This window comes from Diabrotica virgifera, chromosome 4 (genome assembly GCF_917563875.1).
Source record: "Diabrotica virgifera virgifera chromosome 4, PGI_DIABVI_V3a".
NCBI classification, from domain to species: domain Eukaryota; kingdom Metazoa; phylum Arthropoda; class Insecta; order Coleoptera; family Chrysomelidae; genus Diabrotica; species Diabrotica virgifera.
Genome location: NC_065446.1, coordinates 242,842,818 through 242,864,017, shown reverse-complemented (window position 1 = coordinate 242,864,017; position 21,200 = coordinate 242,842,818). Strand labels below are relative to the sequence as shown.

At 32.1% G+C, this 21,200-nt stretch overlaps 2 protein-coding genes across 2 annotated transcripts in view; both read right to left on the bottom strand.

Moving 5' to 3' along the window:
* Positions 1–4,345, bottom strand: part of LOC126884112 (UDP-glycosyltransferase UGT5-like) — a 50,464-nt gene extending 46,119 nt beyond the window's left edge. The window contains exon 1 of the mRNA XM_050649917.1: positions 3,927–4,345. Coding sequence (XP_050505874.1) covers positions 3,927–4,179 — 253 coding nt within the window. The 5' untranslated portion in view covers positions 4,180–4,345. The remainder of the gene's footprint in view (positions 1–3,926) is intronic.
* A 7,779-nt stretch (positions 4,346–12,124) lies between these two features.
* Positions 12,125–21,200, bottom strand: part of LOC114347151 (UDP-glycosyltransferase UGT5) — a 31,510-nt gene continuing 22,434 nt past the window's right edge. The window contains exons 4-5 of the mRNA XM_028297891.2: positions 15,312–15,531; positions 12,125–12,443 (exon numbers count right to left, since the gene is read on the bottom strand). Coding sequence (XP_028153692.2) covers positions 12,152–12,443; positions 15,312–15,531 — 512 coding nt within the window. The 3' untranslated portion in view covers positions 12,125–12,151. The remainder of the gene's footprint in view (positions 12,444–15,311; positions 15,532–21,200) is intronic.

The following is a 21,200-nucleotide window of genomic DNA, read 5'->3' as shown; positions in this document are numbered from 1 at the left end:
TAAATTTCCATTCCCCATGGAGAGTGGAGAGTGGCTTGTAAGCCTGTTTTTCAGTTTCAAAATTTAATTCGTTTCATTTTTGACGAATTTACCAAATTTTACACCCACGGTGTTACTATGTGCAATGTTTGGCTGATTTTGTGTCCTTACTCCTAGCACTAATCCTTCTCTGTTTTAAATGTAGAAGGGTAGGGGTAGTACAAACAAAATAAGGGCGGTACAATCCAGTACTAACGCAGTACAAACGAAATAGCCTATTTTTGACATTCATATGGCAAAGAATGCATAGTAGAGGGGTAGCATGTCACTGGCCCCCCAGGCCAATCTAGACGGGTGGGGGCGGTACAAACAAAATAAGGGCGATACAATCCGATACTAACGTAGTACAAACGAACATACCCATCCCGGACCCCCACATCGAAAAAGGGGGGATGGCATGTCACCAGCCCCTCCAGGCAGATTTAAAAGGGTGGAGGCAGTACAAACGAATGAAGGGTGATACAATCCAGTACTAACGCAGTACAAACGAAATAGCCTATTTTCGACATTTAGAAGGCAAAAAGTGCAGAGTACAGGGTAGCATGTCACTGGCCCCCCCAGGCCAATCTAGACGGGTGGGGGCAGTACAAACAAAATAAGGGCGATATAATCCGATACTAACGCAGTACAAACGAACATACCCATCCCGGACCCCCAGATCGAAAAAGGGGGGGATAGCATGTCACCAGCCCCTCCAGGCAGATTTAAAAGGGTGGGGGCAGTACAAACGAATGAAGGGTGATACAATCCAGTACTAACGCAATACAAACGAATGAACCTTTTTTTGACCCTCAAATCGAAAAAGGGGGGGATGGCATGTCACCAGCCCCTCCAGGCAGATTTAAAAGGGTGGGGGCAGTACAAACGAATGAAGGGTGATACAATCCAGTACTAACGCAATACAAACGAATGAGCTTTTTTTTGACCCTCAAATCGAAAAAGGGGGGGCTGGTGACATGGACCTCAAAACCGACGCATATGGCCGATGCTAGAAATTCGCAATTAATGAAATCGATTTATCTCTGGAATATATAGGCTATTGATTACGTACTATAGAAAGGAACTACAACGTTAACGGGGTTTTATTATTTCATATGGTCAATGAATCTCTATATATGAAAAAACCGCGGAGTGCTACCATTTAAAGGTGTGCGTTTTTGAGAAATGGGTGAATTAGTCCCTGGGCACAGGTTACATTAGGGTGAGTTCTGTGCTCTTTTGGTACAAACATATCTACATAAAAGTTGTTCCTCGTTAAATTTCCTATCTAAATATCACTTTTTAAAGTCAACGATACTTTTTTTCCAAAAATATATTCAAAAGAAAAAGCACAAAGAAACCCAAAAGAAAGAAATTTTGTTTTTTGTCCCATAACTCTTGTCCACGAGGATATAGGTATAGACATTGCTTTACAGAAAAGAAACCTATACATTTCTTCTTTAAAATGGTGTTTAGTAGAGGTAATTAGGATTTATAGTTTTCGAAATATGATTTTTCAAACTTCGCCACTCACAGAAATTTTGGGCAATTTTCCTTGTTATTTCGCCAATATTGTTCTGTAACTTTTTTCTACGCAACTTTAGGCATATGCAATGGTACATGTAAGACGTAAGAGGAATAGGAATCAATTACCTTTAAAATGTTCTACTGTATAATGTTGTACGACTTCTTTTAAGGAGGTTATCTTTTTCAAGATTTTATACTTTTAGCGAGTTTTTATATTTTTTACGATTATTTTTTAAATTTCCCATTATAACATTTTTTTCTACATTTAGGTATATATCATATAATAAAAAAGAAAGCTTATTCTGTTTACTTTAAAATGGTGTATTATAAAAAATTCTAGGATTATTTTTGAATAAGATATGCTTTTTCAAAATGTAATAAGTACTTGCAACGATTTTTGATTTTAGGATTATTTTTTAAATTTCTCATTATAACTTTTTTATGTGATTGTGTGTTATGATTGAATCTTATTTTTTATAGGTAATACTTTACTTTGGATCCACTTGACTCGGCCGGGCAAACTTCAAAATATGGATTAATTTCAATATTTATTGTCAAATCTCCTGCACCACAAGTTTTGCTTGAAAAAATAGCATGTAAATGTACCAAAGGATGTACAAAAAACTGCGGTTATAGGAAGATAGATTGATTAGTTCATCAATATTCTGCAAAGGGTGCATGTGCATGGGTACTAATTGTGGGAACTCTAACATGACTGAAGTGTCAGAGGAAGATATTGAAGCTAATGCTAACGACGAGATGGACTTTGATTTTGAAAATTTTTCTAATGTCAACGTTTAAATAATTTTAACTTTAGTGATGTTTTCTAAGACTAATGTTTATGTAATTTTTGTAAAAGAAATCATTTTAAATAATACAGGTAAAAAAATATCAAAGAATCACTCGGTTTCCATTATTTAAATATAGATGATACATCATTTTAAAGAACAGAAAGTAAGCCCCCTTTATTGAGCAATATATAGTATATTCATCTACAAGACAAAAACAGTTATATTGAGAAAATTAAAAAATAATCCTAAAATCAAAAATCGTTGCAAGTACTTATTACATTTTGAAAAATATCAAATTATTACATACATCTTATTCAAAAATAATCGTAAAAAATATAAAAAATAATATTTTTTTATATTAGGCATTATATAATATACAATATAATATTATATAATATATAATATATTATATAATAATATTATTTTATTTTTATATTATATTATAAAAAATCATTAAAAGTATAACACCTTGAAAAGCCATAATCTCTTTAAAAAAAGTCGTACAACGTTATACAGTAGACCATTTTAAAGGTCATTGACTTCTATTTCTATTACGTGTATCATTGCATATACCTAAAGTTACGTAGAAAAAAGTTACAGAACAATATTGGCGAAATAACAAGGAAAATTGCCCAAAATTTCTGTGAGTGGCGAAATTTGAAAAATCATATTTCGAAAACTATAAATCCTAATTACCTCTACTAAACAACATTTTGAAGAAGAAATATGTAGGTTTCTTTTCTGTAAAGCAATGTCTATACCTATATCCTCGTGGACAAAAGTTATGGGACAAAAAACAAAATTTCTTTGTTTTGGGTTTCTTTGTGCTTTTTCTTTTGAATATATTTTTGGAAAAAAAAGTATCGTTGACTTTAAAAAGTAATATTTAGATAGGAAATTTAACCAGGAACAACTTTTATGTAGATATGTTTGTACCAAAAGAGCACAGAACTCACCCTAATGTAACCTGTGCCCAGGGACTAATTCACCCATTTCTCAAAAACGCACCCCTTTAAATGGTAGCACACCGCTGGTTTTTTCATATATAGATGTCCATTGACCATATGAAATAATAAAACCCCGTTAACGTTGTAGTTCCTTTTAGCTATCTTATTTTGAATATAATCAATAGCCTAATAATTGAACGTACAAGTTTTCGTTTTTCTAAATAGTTTTTTTTGAAAATTTTTTTTTGAAATTTAAAAAACGAAAAATTTTCAAATTAATTTTTCTAGAAAACGGTGTATTCTATCGACTTAAAACAAGAGTACCTTTTAGTACAAGAATACCTAACCTCACAATTTAATAATCCAGATTCAAAAATGCTTTTAAAGACAAAAAAGTTATGCGATACAGTAACCGTTGCCCTACCCAAAACGGACGCCTATGACCGGCACTAGAAATTTGCAATGGATGGAATCGATTTATCTCTGGAAGATAAATATGCATACCAATTTTTGTTTTTCTAAATAGAAGCGTTCCGGAGGTATTTAAGAAAAACTAATTACCAGACGCCATATTCAAATAGCTCTAGCTCCCGTTTGTCGGTAGAGTTTCTGAACACCCTGTATAATATAAAATATAGTTTACCTTGTTGCTCTTCCAGAACACCGTCCAAGATCACCTGTCGATATGATCCATTTTTCGGTGGATTTTTCTCTTCGAAAACCGTTATCATGGTAACATCATGACCTGCGGAAGCTAAACCCTTTATCAGCTCATTTCCTAAAAAGTAATGACTGGGAGCTCCAAACGGAAACACTCCCAAAATTTTATAGGGAGTCACATAATCAACACTTGAAAATATTAGCACTAAACTTAATATTAACGTTAGTTTCGACATGTTTATAGATAAATAGTGTTTTTGTTGTGAGTACAAAACATAATTTAACTGATTTTTGCTATCACGAAAATATGGCACTTATTACCGATACGATAAGAAAGATATCATATACTAGACCGTAGATGGGATTGGAATTTTTAAGTGATAGGTACTATGCATAGTTACAAAGTGCCCCAATAACATTACCTACATAATAAATCATTCAAGGATTTTGATGCGACGTGTTGTAACCTTCAAAAATAATTATGTTAAATTCTGATACAGAATGCTTATTATCTTTGCTACACTGCTCTAAAAATTGCTGGACATAGAAAACATTTCTTTATAAATGAAGTAAAGAAAGACAGACGTACTGATAATCTTTTAATTTCACTACGACCACCAACCACCGGTTTCGATCTCTAGAATATACACGTCATCTTCAGGTCAGCGTTACAAGTGAATTAAATGCTACAATTAAAGAAAGCCAGAGTTAGAACAGTGTCTGGTTGTACTAAAAGGCTAATAGAAAGCCAAAATTTTGAAAATTATGTAAATGTTAACATTTAAGAACAATAAACACATACGTACGTATGCACAACCATGAGCAATCAAGTACTCATAAGCCCGCACACGCACGCAGATCCATGAGGTATATGACTATTTTTGACTAAAATTTTTTGATCTACAGTACCTGGCCAAATTATTAGGCCAAGCAAGGAAAAATTTACTATATGAAGTTATTTCTCTCATGATTATGAATATATTTGAAAAAATATTGTTTTATTTCTTTTTTGTGAATATTAACTCTTAAGGTGCGTATCCATTAGGTTCGCTGCTCCACGCTCGTTGCATCTGTTCCATCGATACGGTATGCGCTCCTTTACATATAAAGGTGCGTATCCATGAGGTTCGCCGCTTCGCACTCCTGCAACTGCTCGACAATCGGTGGCGGTTTATTTGTAGAAGAGCGCATGCCGTATCGATTAGAGCAGTTGCAGGGAGCGCGGAGTAGCAAACCTAATGGATACGCACCTTAAAGTTAATACATATTCAAAAAAAGGAACAAAACAGTATTTTTTCAAATACTCATAATCATGAGAGAAATAACTTCATATAGTAAATTTTTCTTTGCCTAATAATTTGGCCAGGTACTGTACTTACATGCCGTTGCAAGGGATGATTTGAAAGTTCATCGGTAACATGTTTTCACGTGCAGATTATGCTAGTAGGATAACTAGGTGTAGGACTGGGTAGGCGGACATGCTTCGTAGGTTAACACATAGTATATTGGAATAGATCTTGAAGGTAGATGTGTGATGTGAAACAAAAGATAGACGGAAGAAAAATGAATTAATAACACCAACAGTTATCTGTAGGGTACCTATTTTGTTTGTGATTTGTAATTGGAACTGTTGGTGTTCTGTATTACCTTTTCTTCCGTCTATCTTTTGTTTCACATCACACATCTTTCTTCAAGATCTATTCCAATATAATATGTGTTCAGAAGCGTAGCTGAAGATTGAGGGCCCCCCGCGACAATTTCTGTGGGCCCCCGTATTATAAACATAACAACAACTAATATCAGTATAATTACTAAAATATGTGTAAATGACAATATTTGGACTTTATTTAATAAGTCTTCATCAGATAGTGTTTATAATAGCTTTTTTGGGAATAGACATGAAAACCTCTTACACATATGTCTCTTAATCCGACTAACCTATTAGTAATTTGGTTCAATATATCTAAATTACGTTGAAAACATTAACTTTTAGTTTTGGTTACTAAAGGGTTTTGCAACAAGTTATTTTTTCGTTGCAGCTGAGCTCATCGTAAAATTTTTTTATACGTTTTATCCGTTTATTTTTAGATTTCGCTATAAGACCCAACTACTTCTGCTAAAGTTTAGGAAAACGAATTTCTCATTTCTCGAAGATTATCACGAGTTTTTTCAAAAAGTTGAAGGCCGACCGTTAACTCTGCCGTTTCAGATTGCAAAAGTTTTGATGTTAGATTAATAATTAGGTTAAGTATTTTAGATTGAATAGTAATAACGGCAAATTCAAAATTATTCATAATAATATGCTCTAATAACGCATTAGCTTCTAATTTTTCATCGTTTTTTTTAGATAGCAATGAAATTTTCGTTAAAGATTTCATTACTTGTCGGAAAGCTCGACGCAAAGCCATAACAACATCATGTCTGGATGACCACCTGGTTTCACATAACCTTTTAAGTATAAGGCAAACGCGATGAATCCTTTTAAGGCAAACGCGATGAATCCATAGCCATAATAAGTAGTACATAGTAGACATCCCATCTTTTAATACTTGCATTAAAAAACCATATAGGCTCTTAATTAATTTATATCGTAAAAAACCAACTCCTGTACACCAGCAACGGCATCATTCAACAATATTAGGTTCATATTATGAGATGCACAATCAACATAGGAATCTGTTTTTTCAATGTCAGTTATGCGCCTTTGTACGCCTGAATATACACCACTCATAACGTTTGCCCCATCATACCCCTTTCCTCTGCAGTTGTGTAAGGAAATGTGCTCTGATTGTATACATTTTAAAATTTCATTTAAAAGACCTTCTGCTCTTTGGTCTAATATGCGAATAAATCCCAAAAAACTTTCAACAACTTCTGCATTGGAATTTAAATTAATTTCATCGCTAGTTACTTTTACATAACGGAAAATAAAACTGAGCTGATCCTGTTTTGAAATACATATGTTGAGTGGTATTTTATCAAGGATTATTGAATAAAAAGAACTTTTTTTAATTAAATTAATCAAATTTCAGTTTCTTGAGCCAGCAAATTTATTACTTCGTTTTGTATTTGGGGGCTTAAGTAATTTGTTTTTAAGTTACTGTTTTCATCGATTAATTTAGCTAAAACAGGATCATATTTAGCTAGTAAAAGAACCACCGACAAAAAATTACCTTTGTGGGATTCACTTTCATCTAAAATACCAACATGTCCACGAAACGCTAAATTGCACCCGGAAAGAGTAAGAGTATTTTGATGCTTATTAGGAAAATATGTTTTGGTCCCCAATTTAAAGAAAGTAGAAGTATTAAGCTTGAAGGCTTTAAGGGCAAAGGCTTCGCAATTCCTTTTTGAAATTCTGAAACTTTATCTACTTTCTCCGTTACAGTCACCCCTAGGTATTCAAATTCTTTCACTTTCTCGAAACAATATTCTTTTCCATCGCTATCTATTCTAATTTTCAAAACCTGTTCCTCATTTGGTGTATCTCTAAATTCCATAAATTTTGTTTTGTGTTCGTTAATCGTCAGACGCTACCTACTGCTTAGCTTTTCTTTCAAAACGGTTCAATAATCTTAGCAGTTCTCTTTTTGGTCTTGTTATCAATACTATGTCGTCTGCATATGCAAGTACCTGGGTTCTTCTATCATGAATCGTATTTTGCATTCTGATTCCGCTTACCCTGAATATTGCCTCTAATACGCAATTTAGTTTGACCAATTTCTCCGGTATCCCAGTTAACCGAAGTGATAAAGATGTTTCCTTACAACTGTATCATATGCCTGCTTGAAGTCTATAAACAGGAGCTTCATGTTTAGCTGTTGTTCGTAGGTACCACTCTGTAACATCTTTAGTACTAAAATCTGATCGATGGTAGATCTTCCTTTCTTAAAACTACCTTGATATTCCCCTACCTGCACACTAACATATCTGTCTAATTTTTCTCTTATAATCTTGTGAAGGACTTTATATGTCAAGTACATCAAGCAAAGCGATACCTCTTTACCTTTCACACTGAGATTTATCTCTCTTTTTAAATATTATTTAGTCCGCCATAACAATTAAACGTTTTATTACACAATAATGATCCATATCGAAATTTTACAATCCTATTTTATTAGAAAAAGAAGCCTAAATTGTTGAGCAGTGTATATTATTTGTCGTAAATAAACAGGTGCAAGTAATTACTTTTTAAGCAAATAACAAGATTCCGCTCATATTTTATTTGGATTATTTGGATTCATCAAACTACATACTTACAAAATAAAATGATCTAAATCTATCATCTAATCCAGTGGTTCCCAACCTTTTATGTCTGGCGACCCACCTTCTGGTGTTTTTTCATATTCGCGACCCATTCCTCACCCATGATGATAGAAAAAAAATAAGGAACACGGTCACTGTCAGCTACACAGCTATAGACTAAGAGCCGCTATAGGTGAAATTTCTTAATCATTTTAGGCACGATGGGACCCTATAACTTAAATAGTAGAACCTAAAATAAAACGTTTAAACACTGTGCCGTCACTTTTCAGTGGCACATGCGTCGACAGTGGCGCATCAAACTTTCCACTTATGGACGGGATAAATAAATTAAAAGTTACCCTCCCTTACTAACAGAATTAAATTTTTTCTATTTTTTTAAGTGCTATGTGATTAACACATAAGATTCGGCGTAATTTTAACCCACCACCTCCTTCCCCCTGCCCCCACGATCAAAAACTTCAGGCGAGATAAAAAGGATATTTCACAAAGTAGCAAAAGTCTTTATGTCTGTGAGAATCATTTCGATGTGAGTATATATCTAATTAAGTACCTATAACTAATATACCGTATTCCACGAACATACGCCTGTGTTGGATTACTTCGACAACGAATATTTTACTGTGCAAAATAAGAAGAACGAAAGTAAATTGCAAATTACATTGTTGTTTATTACAATAATTATTAGCGCCATTTACTTTTGTACTTCTTATGTTGCACAGTAAAATATTCGTTGTCGAAGTAATCCAAAACAGGCGTATGTTCGTGGAATAGCCCATAACACATTTTCTATGTCAAGAAAAAATATTAGGTAGTTGTCGTTTCATGAAATGTGCCTACTTAAACTTGTTTATTTGTTGCAGTTGGAACAAGACATAATAGAAATAAACAAGACATACATACAGACATAATATACAAGAAATAATAAAAAAAGTAAGAACAAAAAAAGGATACCAAATGGGAGAAAAACAACTTAAAATAATCTGCTATGCAGACGACGCAATACTAATCTCTCAAAGTGAAGATGATTTACAACGTATGCTGCACGAATTTAATATAACCGCTAGAAAATTTAACATGTTAATTTCCCCAAAAAAGACTAAATGCATGGTTATAACAGCAGATCTAATAAGGTGTAAATTAGAGCTGGAGGGTAAAATAATAGAACAAGTCATGGAGTTTAAATATCTAGGCATCACACTATGCAGCTACGGAAAGCTCGAAACAGAAGTGGAAGATCAGGTGAATAAAGCAAACAGAGCCGCAGGTTGCCTGAATGAAACAATATGGAGAAATAAAAACATCGGAAAAGAAGTGAAAGGCAGAATTTACAAAACAGTCATCAGACCAATAATGACATACGCGGCAGAAACACGACCTGATACAAAAAGGACAAAAATAATGCTAGAAACAGCAGAGATGAAAACATTGCGAAAAATCGATGGTAAGACGCTGTGGGATAGGGCTAGAAGTGCAGATATACGAAGGAGATGCAAGGTGGACAACATTAATAACTGGGTGAAAAGCAGAAGAGTAGAATGGAATGACCACATAAGCCGAATGACAACAAAAAGAGTAGTAAGGACGGCGAGAGACGGTTCCCCAATAGGAAGACGATCAGGGGGAAGGCCACGAAAAAGATGGAATGACAACTTACTGGAGGCACATTGAAAAACAGACAGAGTAATGTCTATATAAAAACAAGAAGAAGAAGAAGAAGAAGAAGAAGAAGAAGAAGAAGAAGAAGAAGAAGAAGAAGAAGAAGGAACAAGACATGAATAACATGAATAAATGCAAGATTATGAGTGGTCCCAAAATGATTAAGTCAGGTGTTGTCCCGCACATATTTGATTGGTAACCAGACAGAAAACGAACTTTTTCTGAGCCCGTGAGGGAAGCAGCCCTTAAAAGGGTTAAACATCAGCTTCTTGAAGATGCCGCTTCCACATCTAACTCTGTTCTAGAGGGCAATGATGATAAGAGACAGTGTGATCCTAGTTTCACAAACTTAGTTCAACCAGAACCTGAATTAAACCAACCAGCTTTACCTCAAAAACTGAATAATGCATAAACACAGATTCACATGAAAAGCAGAAGTCAAGGTATTCAGTGTAAATTTCAAAGGAGTATTACAGTCGGGTTGTCGCCATTGAAAATACATAATTAGGATGCATGAACTTCACATATAAAAGACTTGAAAACATAATTTGAAGGTACAAAAAGTGAATCAGGACGTTCTGTATTTGAAGATAATAGTGAACAAAATGGTATAGTGATAACTATTGGTAAAATGAAAATGATTCTTCTTGTGATGAAGATGCGAAAGAAGAGGAAGCAAAATAATTTAAAATGTTGTCTCTGAAGTGTACAGTGATGAAGTTACAATACAGACCTAGATTGTATACGTTTCAATTAATAGAAATATATTGTAAAACACAAAAAATGCATCTATTTTTCACTCTAAAAAAACAGGACACATATTTATGTCTCTTGGAGATGATTTCGTCATAAGCAAAAGCAATGCTTCGAGAATATTTGCAAAATCTGTTACATTAATTAGTAAATATTTAAGATCTTCTATTTTTATTCCCCAAGTTGGTCCAGTTAAATTAAACGTACCCTTAGCATTTCAATTAAAGACGATTAAAATGTACTATACGATCCCCAGAATAGCCTATAATCGCCTTCTTTTGAAAAACCGTCGTGAGTAATAGTATCTTCATCATCATCATGGTGCTACAGCCCTTAGAGGGCCTCGACCTTCTCAAGCGTTCTACGCCATTCTGTTCTGTCCCTTGCCTGCACTTTCCAGTTCACGACTCCGATCTTCTCGGCATCTTGTCTTACCCCGTCCATCCATCTCAACTTTGGTCTACCCCGTCTTCTCATTCCCACGGGTTGAGCTGTTAGAATCCTTTTTATCATGTTCGATTCAGGGGCTCGAGCTACATGTCCTGCCCACTGCAGGCGATTTCGCTTAATTATAGTGATAATATCTTTTCCATCAACCGTTTGCTTGTAGATATGCTGCAGTTCAAAGTTATATCTACGCCTCCATATTCCGTTCTCACAAACCGCTCCGAATATCTTGCGTAGTACCTTTCTTTCAAAAATTAATAGAGCGGATTCATCTGTTTTAGTTAGCGTCCATGCCTCTGAACCATATGTGAGAACGGGAACTATCAATGTTCTATACAGCCTTATATGAGTTTTTTGAGACAGACGTTTGTTAGATAAGTACTTTGATAGACCATAATAACACCTGTTTGCAATTATTGCAATCTGTTACATTAATTAGTAAATATTTAAGATCTTGTATTTTTAATCCCCAAGTTGGTCCAATTAAATTAAACTTACCTTTAGCATTTCAATTAAAGACGATTAAAATGTACTATACAATCCCCAGAATAGCCTAATCGCCTTCTTTTGAAAAACCGTCGTGAGTAATAGTATCTATGTACTTATGCGTTTTAAGCACTTTAAAGGGTACCAATTTCTAAAGATTTATAAATTTCACTTTGAAACTAAATAAGCTGATTGTAAAACTATGCAAGAATACAAATAATATCTGGTAATTTCCAATTAAATACGATTAAAATGTTATATACAATTCCCGTAATACTCTAACCGCGTTTAACCGGGCTCGACTCGTAGCCCGGTTGTGGTCCGTGACGTCAGACCAATAGAAGGACGTTCAAGCGGTAGGAAATTTGAATTTTATAGCATTTTCAAAGCCTCATAATTAGCGTATGGGTTAAAAATAATTGTTTTTTTTACATGCAAGCGTTTTAAGATCATGTTACCTTATGTTTTTTAATATTCTTTTAATATTTAAAGTTTATGTAAGTTCGCTATTATGATGGTGATGATGACAAAGGCTCATTAAGGACTGTAGATCTATTAATAAAAACAAAAATATACGATAAAAAATTTATTTACATCAATTTACTGTTTTTTCACCTTTTTAGATGTTTTCTTATTATTTGAACATATTTTACATAACATCCATGAGATTATTTTTTTAGTAATGAAAAGAGTCACAAAGAGAACTGCAAAAATTAATCCAAATACATCCAGCATGTACCACTGGTACCATGCCAAGTCGAGGTAACCAACTCGGAGATGCTGGGCACCTTTGTGCTTTACTACGTACTCTATCCAGTAGATTGCCTCCTGTAGAGCTGGGACGGGTCTATCGTGAAAGATCTTGGATCGACTTCTAACGTTCTCAAGATATCTGAAAATAGATTAATAGCTAAAATGAATAAATCTATGGGGAACTTATGAAGCACTCTAAACGTGACTAAAGGATAACATAGTTTATTAACACGCTAAAATTGGATGAAACAAAGGGTAGGAGGAGGATAGGGAAATACCCTCACTCCCAGAATTCAATTTTTTTCATTTAAAAAAATTCTATGTGATTCTATGTGATAAGACTAACTGTAATTTTAAACCGTCACCTCTCCCCTCTTCCTACCACGAAAAACGTATTTTTTTTTGTTTTTTTAGGCGGGATGCAATCAATTTAATAATTTCAAGAAATTCACATGCGTAGTTGAGGATTTTACAAAATATGTCTATTTTTGTAGAGCCATAGGTTGAGTGTACATAACCTCAAAATATACTTTTTTTACCTCTTTTCTTTTGAGATGGCTGCATGTCTATTTTTTTTTAGTCTAATTTGGTCTATTTTATTAAAAACTAGGTTTTTCGTACGGGGTGCCACCTTAAAAAATACGAGTATCTGTTTTTAGAGGTTTTTGGGGTTTTATCCATTTTATAGACTTCAAAGTAGATCAAATCAAGGTTTTTATAGGTTCTAAACTTGCGTGCATAGAAATCCGCCCACTTAAAAATTTGGTCATTTTTTATGTCTCTTATTTCCTAAACCTGTTGGCCGATTTAAGTGATTTTTTTAATATGTTATAGCCTGATTCTTTAGCAATACCGCTGTATTGCTAAACAGGTAAATTTTCATTGTGTACCGGGTGTACCAATCAAACTGTGTTTTTGTCTCAAAGTTCGCATCACCCTGTGAAATATTCTAGCATTTATAAAATACTGAAATTAAAACCCAACTATAGCCTCGGGTTTTCTTAACACTCTGTTTTTTTATTCATTCGCTTACGTTGAATAATAAAAAAGTTAGGCACTTTAACAACTAGACAAGTTCTTCATTAATACAGGGTGTTTCTAAATAAGTGCAACAAACTTTAAGGGGTAATTCTGCATAAAAAATAATGACAGTTTGCTTTATAAACGTATGTCGGCAAATGCTTCGTTTCCGAGATACGGGATGTTGAATTTTTTCTTACAAACTGACGATTTATTTATTGCTTTAAAACCGGTTGAGATATCCAAATGAAATTTGGTGGATTTTAAGACGTAGTTATTGCACATTTTTGACATATAATTAAAAATTTAATATTCACCATTTGCGCGCATACGGGTAATATGATTAAAAAGGTTCTAACTTAAATTTTAAATAAGTTATGAACATTTATAAAAACTCAAAATGTATGGCTTATTTTGCAATTTTCTAAGCAACAAATAATAGGCCTGGATCCCGCATACCAAAAAAAGTTGATTAATAGCAATCTGAAAATTTGTTAATAGCTTAACGGTGTCTAGTCGAACAATCTTTGAAGTACGGGAACACTGGAACAGGGAAGTTTTAATTGTGGAACAGTTTAAAAATTTGGAACGTCAGATTACGAAAACGTCCCATGTATTTTGTCGGACAGAACATCAGAATTGGCTGCAGGAAACATATAGGTTTTTATTATAGATGTCCATACTACTCAAAAAATTTGTTTTCGGCCTGGAGGGGGACGTGTCACGTGAAAAATCTCATTTCTCTGGACTATGTAGGATATTTAAAAATAGGAGAAACAGGTTCAAACGCCGGCGCCGCTCCAAAAACATTGTGGTTGTTTTGGGAAAATTTTTTGGTGGTTTAAACGTGTTTTGCCCACGTTTTGAATGTGCTAAATCTAAAGGACTCGGTTAGTTTAAGTTATATACAACCTATACAAAAATTCTTGACTTTATCTATTTTGAAGTCTAAAATGGGAAAAATCCACAAAAACTCTTAAAAAAAAGAAATTTTTCTGGTTTTTGCAGGTGGTGCACCTTACAGAAAAATCTGGAAAAAAATCAGAAATATAGTTTTGTTTTACTTAGTAGAAATATCTATATACTATGTAGAAATAAATATTCAAATTATTGCATCATTGCAGAGTTGATTAGGAAACCTTCAAAATGAGGCATATCTTCAACTTGCTTTGTATTTAAAAAAATATAACAATTTATGGCCATTCAAACATTACAATTTATGTATTTTTAAGATTTTTTTAAAACTCTTCTGTTTCAGAAATACTGAATTTATTCCATACTTTTGCATTATACTTAACCAAGTACGTAGTTTTGGTTAAACCTGTAGAATTAAATATGGTTGACTCAAAAATATCGTTGAAAAGCCGATTAGGAGAATTTTTAAATGGGGTTTCCCGTGACTTCAGTTTGTATTTAAAAACATCGTAGATGAACTCTGATGATGTTATATCCATCATAATATATAGCAATATTGATTGCCATTCAAAAATTAAAATTGGTATATAATATAAAATAAATAATAAAATAAAATTATTATAATATAATAAATAGTGAACTATTTTAAATGAGAAATAAGCCACAATTTTACCAAAAAAAATGTTTTACATTTTACATTTGAAAAATTTTTTTTTCAAAATATTGGCAATATCATTTTAAAGTCTTCTACTTTAAAATGTATAATACATGCCTTAATTGCCGATATAAATGAGTCAGATTAAATAAATTATTAGAAGAATTTTTTACTAAACAACAACATTTTTGTTTATTTAGTTTTATTTTTTTTTGACAACGACACCCGACTTGGGGGTCGAAACGTTAATAAATTATTTTTTTTTTGGTAAAATTGTGTCTTATTTCCCATTTAAAATAGTTCATTATAAAAATGCTACAAGGAAATAGCTTCAGAACAATAATAAATAGTGGAATGCAATTATTTCTGTCCTAGTTTAAAAAAATTCTAAATCATATCATTGTCATTGTTACTTACTTTTTATTTGTCAGCACTTCTTCTATAGCATCTGATATTGTTTCATCGCTTAGCTTAGCAAACTCAACCACTTTTGTAAAGCCATGTCTTTCTGCCATTTTGGCATTCAACATTTGATCACCAAGAATTGGAATTGCCACAGTTGGTACAGCGTTATAAACAGTTTCTACCGTACTTAAAAATCCTCCATGAGTAATAAACAATTTTATATTTGGATGCGCTAAAAAGTAATAGTTTTTTTTATTTAATACTCTGTTCAATAAGTTTTGCTGTTCGATAACAGAGGGCGTTGCTACTAGCCTAAATTTTTTTGTTATATTGGTACACATTTCATATGAACGTATGTAAAGTTTCATTTTAACCTGTCAAGTTATTCTTTACAAGCCATTTTACTTTATACAGTTAAGTCCAGGGTTATTTACCGTGCATCATCATATAAAGCATACGAAATAAGTCGGAAATTTACTCCACAGTGACAGAAAGTGGCTACTGACTGGCCCTACTCCGATCACGGGTTATATTATAAAATTTGACGTTATCAAATAAACAGAATGTCAAATGTAAGTTTTGCTTTAAAATTTTGGTGCAGAATTACAGCTACATTTGAAGTAGCTTAATAAATTCTTTTAATATCATTAGTGATTAATAAATAAATAAACAATTTATAAAAATTCAATAAAATATTGCCTTTTGTCATTTTATTCACTTTGACGGAAACTTAAACGCAACCATTCCTTTACTGTGTGAATGAGGTTAGCTTTGTATGTTCTAAAAATTAATCGTAAAATAAAATACATCGCCATAAAATTTCAAACGCCAATATAAAATTAGTTGTGAAAACAACTGTTTGTCAGTGACGGCTTTTGGGGATAGGCAGGATAGGCCGGGTCTACCCAATAATTTTAAGAGCTTTAAAATTGAAAAAGATATATTCAAAAATTATGTTAAAACATGTAAATAACTTTTAAATGTACTAAATCACTCAATACATCAGCGTCCGTTAAGACAACTTTGTTATTATATTATCACATAAAGCATCGAATCGTATTCAGGCATTTAAAATATCATTAATAGGCCCTCTCGCACCAGGCCGACTAGCTCACATAAGATCTCCGTACAAAAAGCGTTTGAAGTTAAGCAGCTTATCGGACAATAATGCTTTTATTTGTAGTGTTATGCTTGGTGTATAGGCCCGAATCGAACTGGCCTTCGCCCAGCCTCGTTGCCACTTTAAACATAATTATCGAATTCTAATATAAATTTTCTTTTAAATTTTGATAAAAAAATATGTAACGTAATCTATTATTGTAACATATTTTTAGACAAACAACACAATTGTAAACAAGTGCACGTTTGCGAAAATGAGTTCAAAAAAATTCGTAAAATTCAAAAAAAATTTGTTCGATTTTCACTGTTATTACTAGTGGTTTGGCCGATATCGGTTGATTGTTTAAAATTTTTCTTGGAATAGTGCGATAGTTTTATAATTGATACATAAAAATGAGTTTTTCTGAGGCTTTACTAAATCTGTTACCTTCTAAGTATTTTTATACATAAAAATAAATTTATATTTGCATATTATGTATTGCACATATTATGTACTTATACGTAATTTGCTGGCTTGGCCTACCCAAAATTTTACCCCACCAGCCGCCACTGCGGTTTGTGTAATATAAAAAACTTCAAAATGCAAAAATTCGACAAAAAACAGCAAAAAATTCAATAGACTGACATCCACAAAAGTAAACAAACCAGAAATGTCACAAAATTCTACTTAAAATCTGAAAACATTCCCTAGCGTCTTTTTTGTACATATCTCTTTTCGATGAACTGAGTCCAAAGCATTCATAAAATAACATGTGTTTTTACTTAATAACAGGCGGTAGCTGGTTTGTCTTTAGTTTCATGAGTGGAAGAAAATGATGCTAAGAGAAAAAGTATGTGTTTTATCTTGCCAGGTATTAATGACGCACGGGTAAAGTATCTTGGACTCAAGTGTAAAAGGTATATTTTTATTAAAATCTCTTAAGGTCGTCGGTACATATTTCGCAAATATTTTATGGGTATCCCTACTTTTTCTGTCTTTACACGGCAAATTACGTGTAGTAAAATTCACACTGGTGTGGATATGTAAACATTACTAGAATATCATTCTACTTGAAAATGTCATCATTAATTTAAAGAGATTGCTTTTGAATGTTCTTGGATAACTGTTATTTTTATAATTGCAAATTATTAATTCAGTTAATAAATGTGATAATTTTTTCACTAACTATGTATTCAGTGATTGTAATAATTTATGTGTACAACAAAAACTAATACTCAATCGAGAAAAAAGGAAAAGTGTTTAAGTGTGTTTATAATTTTTATAATAATATATTGTTACTATGGAACACTTACAATTTTGAACATCTTCAACAACAAAATACTTGGATCACAGAATATATTATCCTGATGTATTCTCTGCTTGGACCTTCGACAAATAATACACAATAAATAACTTTTTATTAAGTTCACGTCTTAAATCAATTATTTATCAAATACACTATATTATATCAATATTATTTAATCAACAACTCAAAATATTCCCGATACGATGTCAAATATTTAAAATTGTCACTGATTGTCACTGTCTGACTGACAGTATGCTGACAATATTCTATTCGACTGAGTGCGTTGTATGACAAAGATAGATTTGGAAATATTACCACGGACATTGTGTTTATTTTTTTCGAATCCTGAAAAAACCAATAAATCTTCTTGAAAAAAATTAATCGCAGAATGAAAGACTATATTATTACCGAGGGCCGAAATTCCCTTAGAATAAATAAAAAGTTTCTTTTGAATGAGATATTTGAAACTCAAAATCACGCTACATTTTCTCTTAGTTTTTCACCCCCTGTAACTTATTAAAATAAACATTATAGAAGTTCTCAGGGACTTTCGGCCCTCGCCAATAACGTAATCTTTCAATCTGCGGCTAAATTTTTCAAAAATACTTATTAGTTTTCTCAGGATTCGAAAAAGATGAATCCCCATTTGAATAGCATTGCAGCCGAAAATACGTACCCATCCTCTTAAATAGCTACATCACAACGTTTTTAGAATAGCAATTCAACCATCAGTGCTTTTTACAGGTTAAAGACATGTTTGAGCCACCAAGATATGTGGGTGAAAACCCTTTAAATATCATAAAATAGGTAGTTATAATTCTTCGATCTTTTCCCTTGCACGAAATTATAGTTCAGAGAAATAAGGAAAAAAAATATCGTGTTGGTGACACTTCCCCCTCCAGGCTGAAACCAAATTTTTCGAGTAATATGGTCATCTATAATAATAACCTATATGTTTCCTGCAGCCGATTTTGATGATATACATAGTTATAAACACATGAAGATCAAAAAACGGTAAATTTTCGCTTTTTTCGTCTCTTACTAAAAAATTGGGCATTTTAAACAAATTTGAGAGTAATAAACTCATAAACCGTATAAAAAACTTCAATATGGCGTTCGCTGAATATGTCTATCCTTATTGGTTACTTAGAAAATTGCCAAATAAATCATAAATTTTGAGTTTTTATAAATATTCATAACTTATGTAAAAATTAACTTGAACCTTCTTATTACACGGAATGCTGAGACTTATGGTGCTTTAATTACACCCTAAATTCCAAAGTAATTGGTCAAATAGTTTAAAAGTTATTTAATTTGTTTATCCAAAATTAATTTTTTTTGCAACACTGTAAGTCAGAAAATGATGAAGTTACAGTAATATTTTGGATAGTTTATGAAAGAAGAAAATTTACAGTATTAATTTAATTTAAAAAAAATGACAAAAAATAATTATAGATATTGCAAAATAATTTTGCAAAAACATGTGAATTAAAAAAATGGGGGGGCTAACTTTGTCCCTAAATGTCCTAGAACAGTTGTTTTTCTTTCTAAATGTGTATAAAAATTCAGTCTTTCTAAATATGAAAAAATAATTTTTCTACGGGTAACGGTTAAAAAGTTATTCTAATTGTTTATAAGTAAGCAAAAAATGGACATGTTTTTGCAAAATAATTTTTCACTGTTTAAAGTTATTTTTTGTCATTTATTTTTAATTAAGGTAATAGTATAAATGTTCTTCTTTCATAAACTGTCCGAAGTATTATTGCAACCTCATAATTTTCTGACTTATAGTGTTGCAAAAAAAATGAATTTGGGAAAAATAAATTAAATAACTTTTAAACTATTTGACCAATTGCTTTGAAATTTAAAATATAATTTAAGTACAAGAAGTCTCGGCATTCCGCGTAATAATAAGATTCTAAGTTAATTTTTACCTAAGTTACGAATATTTATAAAAACTCAATATTTATGATTTATTTTGCAATTTTCTAAGCAACCAATAAGGTTGGACATATTCAGCGAATGCCATATGGAAGTTTTTTATACGATTTATGAGTTTCTTACTCTCAAATTTGTTTAAAGTGCTTAACTTTTTGGTAATAGACGAAAAAAGCGATAATTTACCGTTTTTCGATATTCATTTGTTTATAACTATGTATATCATCAAAATCGGTTGCAGGAAACATATAGGTTAATAATATAGATGTCCATACTACTCAAAAAATTTGGTTTCGGCCTGGAGGGGGATGTGTCACGAGAAAAACCTTATTTCTCTGGACTATTATTCACGAATTACTTTTTATACTAGGTCTATTTTTTACTCACAGAAACTAGTATCGCAAAATTAAACCGATTTTTCCATAGAAACCACAATAAGTTAAACAAGGATAAACAACATGTCTTTGATATTTTGTTTACTATGAATTTTGACGTTTATCATTTTCAATGATAGTGAAATGAGCGCATTTGTTTTCTATATTGGAATTTATAACTCATATTGTGTTTATGTTATAAAGTTATATTGTGTTAAATATATTTATTATAATTATAACATAGCAAAATATAAATGTAGAATAGAACTTTATAAAATACATCAAATCAAAACGGCAACAGGTGTATGTTTTCAAAAAACTGATAGTGTGTAAAAACTTTATTAAAAATCAGCTAAGTACTTTCAGCATATCAAAATGCCATCATCAGAGCTTTCCTATAAAAATACTAAGTTAAGTGACTTATTCATAAAAAATACAAAGGTGTAAAAAACTTACGTCTCATAGGTATAAATACCCCAAAAGAAAAGTAATTGTTGACCAACACATTACAATATTTAAAATCGCCCCATTGCCGTTTTGATTTATATAAAAGTATGTATAAGTCATACAGCCTTTTTCTATTTATTTATAAAATACATCCACCGATAATAGCAATTTCCTAATTATTACATTGAGAGTACGTATCAATGATATTACACATCGACGTACGTTTCAATTAATGTTTTGATTTAACTTGTTTGAAAATGAATCATGACGTTTGGGCAAAGATAAAATGGAACAACTATACAGGGTGAGTCATGAGGAACTGTACATACTCCTACCTTGTATAGAGGCTCCTATGGGGAATAAGAAATGACCATTAAAAAGTGTCTGCTCCCATTGTTTAATAATATACAGGGCGAGTTTCGCATTTTGACAGAAATTTGTATTCGTCATAATTTTTGAACGGTCAGATCGATGTGTCTCTTATTTTGGCCAATCGTTACACTATTACCACCTTATCAACTAATTTATTCAAACTAGAAAAAAATTAGGCCCGGCTTTAAAAAAATTAGTTCGTTTGTGTCTTAGAAAAAATTTCACCCTGTATGTGCTTTTTGAAAACTCTAATATGAATTTTACAAATTAGACAAATAGGCAATTAAAATGGCATATTTATTTTTTTCCGCACACGATTACTTAATTTTTTATAAAAAAATCAAATTTCACTATGAATTAAAAGT